The following is a 4,314-nucleotide window of genomic DNA, read 5'->3' as shown; positions in this document are numbered from 1 at the left end:
TATAAGGCAGGTAATCAAGGAGGTGATGGAGTCCAGGTGAGTGTCATTATGCGCTGATGCGCGTTACGATGGTTGCAGGTGTGCGCCATAATGAGCAGCCTGGTGACCTAGAGGCCGGAGAGGGATCATACGTGACAGTACCCCCTCCCCGGCTCAACCGCAGGACGCCGACCGAAATTACGATCCCGGGGATCATGAGCGGACTGGTCATCTCTGCTAAGGTGCGGGATCCTGTCAATCCGGCTGAGGCGTGGGAGCATGACGACCTGGAGCGCCGGAGAGAGATCATACGTGACAGTACCCCGTCCCCGACGCACGGCTCCAGCCGCAGGACGCCAACCACAGGGACGATCCCTGGTTTCAGGAGCGGACCGGAGCCACTCGATCCCACTCAGGTACGGAAACCCGTCGAGCCAGCTAAGGCAGGGTAACCTGTCGAACCCGCAGAGCCATGGAAACCCTGAACGAGCAGCCCGGTGACCTAGAGAACAGAGAGGGAGCACATGTGACAGTTGTGTTCATGAACTGACATGTACAGTGGGGAGAACAAGTATTTGATACACTGCCGATTTTGCAGGTTTTACTACTACAAAGCATGTAGAGGTCTGTAATTTTTATCATAGGTACACTTCAACTGTGAGAGACGGAATCTAAATCAAAAATCCAGAAAATCACATTGTATGTTTTTTAAGTAATTAATGTGCATTTTATTGCATGACATAAGTATTTGATCACCTACCAACCAGTAAGAATTCCGTCTCTCACAGACCTGTTAGTTTTTTTTAAGAAGCCCTCCTGTTCTCCACTCATTACCTGCATTAACTGCAATAATTTTGCACGCCCAATTTTTCAGTTTTTGATTTGTTAAAAAAGTTTGAAATATCCAATAAATGTCGTTCCACTTCATGATTGTGTCCCACTTGTTGTTGATTCTTCACAAAAAAATACAGTTTTATATCTTTATGTTTGAAGCCTGAAATGTGGTAAAAGGTCGCAAAGTTCAAGGGGGCCGAATACTTTCGCAAGGCACTGTATATATACAGCCTTATTCTAAAACTTATTAAAATGTTTTTTTTTCTCCCCCTAATCAATCTACACACAATACCCCATAATGACAAAGCATTAACAGGTTTTTAGAAATTATATATTATATGTATTGTGTGTAGATTGATGAGGGAAAAAAAAACATTTAAATACGTTTTAGAATAAGGCTGTGACGTAACGAAATGTGAAAAAGTCAAGGGGTCTGAATACTTTCCGAATGCACTGTATGGAGACTGCTTAGTGCCAACAATATGGGGTTAAATACATCTCAAATATAGGACAGACACTTCAGAACAAACTTCTTTTAGAGTTTGTTTTGGGTTGGGCTATCTGTTGTTCCATGTAGAGCATATGTTATTTAATGTCTTTGTATGGGCTAGTAGCAGTAAGGCCAAATACATACATGTTATACTTTAAGGGGTCTTAAAATTCTAAATAAAATGGCAAAATGATTCTTGGTATGACCTTAAAACAATTCCATATTGCTTAGTAGAACCCTCCCCTGGCTTAGATTGGGTTTAGACTCTTATTTCATTTTTTTTTGGTAGGACTGTGTGTGTGCTGCCCTCTACTGGGCACTCGTGGTTTGACAGCCCAATTACAGTCCCTACCTCTTTAGCACAGACAATTAGACTCCTAGTCAGAGGTCAGATAACCACATCAGTAATGACAGAACCACTACTTTATTTTGATTACTATCCATGATCAACATATTAGTTATACAGTCAGTACAACACTTTTGTTACTAATACCATAAGATTATTTGACTTTAGGACCATTGCGTGTCTGTACGTGAGTGTTTGTGTGCCTGTGTGTTTGTACATGGTATATGCGTGTGTTGGGTATGGCGTGTGTGCGTAGAAATTAGGTTAGTTGGCTGTGGGGTTGTTTATGACGTTGCTCTGCTCTTGAAGTTGGGCCAGTCCAGTCCTCTTCAATGTATTTGTGGTAGGGGTCGTCCGAATGCTTGCGCTGCTTCAACTTCACCGTGCTCACCAGGATCGCCATGACGATGAAGGCAAACATTCCGATCATCACTGTCAGGTACCAAACGACGTTACTGAAGTTCTCCTCTGCCAGAGTGTTGTCCAGAGCCTGTTCTGCCTTTGAGGAGTTCCGGCTCCAGTTGTCAAGGTAACGGCCTAGGGCATGGGTCAGATAGTCCACCAGGTGGAGGGTCATGTTTGACCAATTAGGTAGCATGATCACCTGGTGGGTGGGGTAAGCATAGATCGAATGGGATCAATGGCAGAAGAGAAGACATTGACATTGTACTGTCTTTCTATGATCTGTGCGTTGAATCTTCACATAAGAACAAAAACAAGCACATACACAAACAACACATTATATACAGAATCAGACAAACAGTGAAGCTTCATACCGCCCAGTTGTGACATTAAATAATAAATCTGACCTGTTCAGGGTTTCCAGGGAGTTCAGAGAGATGTTCCTTTCATAGGCGTCGATATAGAGGCAGGGTCCTGGAGAGGAGAAGTACCATGAGAAAGAGACAAATATCCTACCACACAACTAACCAGTCCGCCTCAGCCTAGGACAGAGCCAGTTACAAAAATAAACAATACTCATATTTTATGTACAGTGTTTGCCTGTGTGTGTGTGTGTGTGTGTGTGTTTTTGATAACCTTGAGAAACAGCTGAAATGAAAAGGGGAGCAGTGTTGAGGGTCACTCTCACCCTGCCACACACACACACACACACACACACACACACACACACACTAGCCTACGTTGGAATTTTTAACAGCAGCACTGCTATCAATTGTGGAATGTGTTCTAATACTTAAGAAGTCCACATGGGGGCAGGCAGTACCACGATACAAAGTATCAAGTTTCATGCACTCAAAGAGGATCTCAAAAAAGAGATACAATCTTATCCCTGAACAAAAGGACACAACAAACATGCTAGCATTCAAGACAATAGTGTAAATTAAGTGTAATAATCTTTGCAAAAGTGTATAGATATAATTTGACGTTAGTGGTGGAGCTCTTCTTTAGTATACCCCACTGTCCTGCCCTCTGCCAATTATTGTCTGTAGTACTGACATTGTTCGTGCTTGTGAAATTCCATAGCAGTACCCACATTTGCCACTAGATAACAGAGAACTTATCCTGGTGTAATGACACCACGTGTTCCTCAGGGGTTAATTGGGAATTCGGAGGTGAGGCAGCCCTATTTGGAGGGGTTAAGGTTTAGTGAAACCAAATATTTTAGGTTTGGTTGATCAAGGATGCCAGGCTACGGAAGCTTCCACAATGAGCCATCTGTAATCAATGTCTCGTTGCGGGACAAAGCAAGGGTTAGGGTTGAACATGAAGCTAGGGTTATGGCTTGGGTTGAACTGGGGTGTGGACATGAAGTTAGGGCAAGGATTAGGTTTAGGGTTAAGGTTATGGCCAGGGTTAGGGTTGGACGGGGTGTGGTAATTAAGCTAGGTTTAGGGTTATGACCAGGGTTAGGGTTGGACGGGGTGTGGACATTAAGCTAGGGTTAGGGTTATGGCTAGGGTTTGGGTTGAATGGGGGTGTGGACATTAAGCTAGGTTTAGGGTTATGGCTAGGGTTTGGGTTGAACGAGGGTGTGAACATTAAACTAGGTTTAGGGTTATGGCGAGGGTTTGGGTTGAACGGGGTTGTGGACATGAAGCTTGGTTTAGGGTTGTGGCTAGGGTTCGGGTTTGGGTTGAACGGGGGTGTGGACATTAAGCTAGGGTTAGGGTTAGGAATTGTATCCTACTTTCTATCCTACTCCTCTGTGAATCCTTAAGGTGCTGGAGCTCAGCTCTACCTGGGTCTCTCTTTAGACCCTTAAAAACTTCTTTAAGGATCGGTGTCCCGCTAGCGGGACAACGTCCGGGGAAACTGGAGGGCGTGCAATTCAAATATATAATCATAAATATTATGGATTTTAAACATTTATGTACATACAAGTGTCTTATATTGGTTGAAAGCTTAACTTCTTGTTAATCTAACTGCACTGTCCAATTTACAGTAGCTATTACAGTGAAAACATGCCATGTGATTGTGGATGGCGTCCCACATCAAAATATTTTTCCACCGGCACCGGTTTCATAAATTCACATATAACGATTAAATATTCACTTACTTTTTGAAAATCGGCCTCTGATTTGTCATCCAAAGGGTCCCAGCTATAACATGTAGTGTTGTTTTGTTAGATAAAATCCTTCTTTATATCCCAAAAATTCAGTTTAGTTGGCGCCATCGATTTGAGTAATCCACTCATTCAACATAC

The 4,314-nt window shown here is 43.2% G+C and overlaps 1 protein-coding gene across 1 annotated transcript; it reads right to left on the bottom strand.

The window, feature by feature from the left end:
* Positions 1–1,737: 1,737 nt before the first annotated feature.
* On the bottom strand, positions 1,738–2,621 carry LOC112245947 (potassium voltage-gated channel subfamily E member 2-like). Its single transcript, XM_024414175.2, is given in 3 exon segments — positions 1,738–1,964; positions 1,966–2,253; positions 2,459–2,621. Coding segments are annotated over 2 exon segments (333 nt in total). The 5' UTR covers positions 2,248–2,253; positions 2,459–2,621; the 3' UTR covers positions 1,738–1,913.
* Between the last annotated feature and the right edge of the window lie 1,693 nt (positions 2,622–4,314).

The sequence above is a fragment of the Oncorhynchus tshawytscha genome, linkage group LG03, assembly GCF_018296145.1.
Source record: "Oncorhynchus tshawytscha isolate Ot180627B linkage group LG03, Otsh_v2.0, whole genome shotgun sequence".
NCBI lineage: Eukaryota > Metazoa > Chordata > Actinopteri > Salmoniformes > Salmonidae > Oncorhynchus > Oncorhynchus tshawytscha.
The sequence above is the reverse complement of the archived record's forward strand: the minus strand, read 5'-3'. Positions and strand labels throughout refer to the sequence as shown.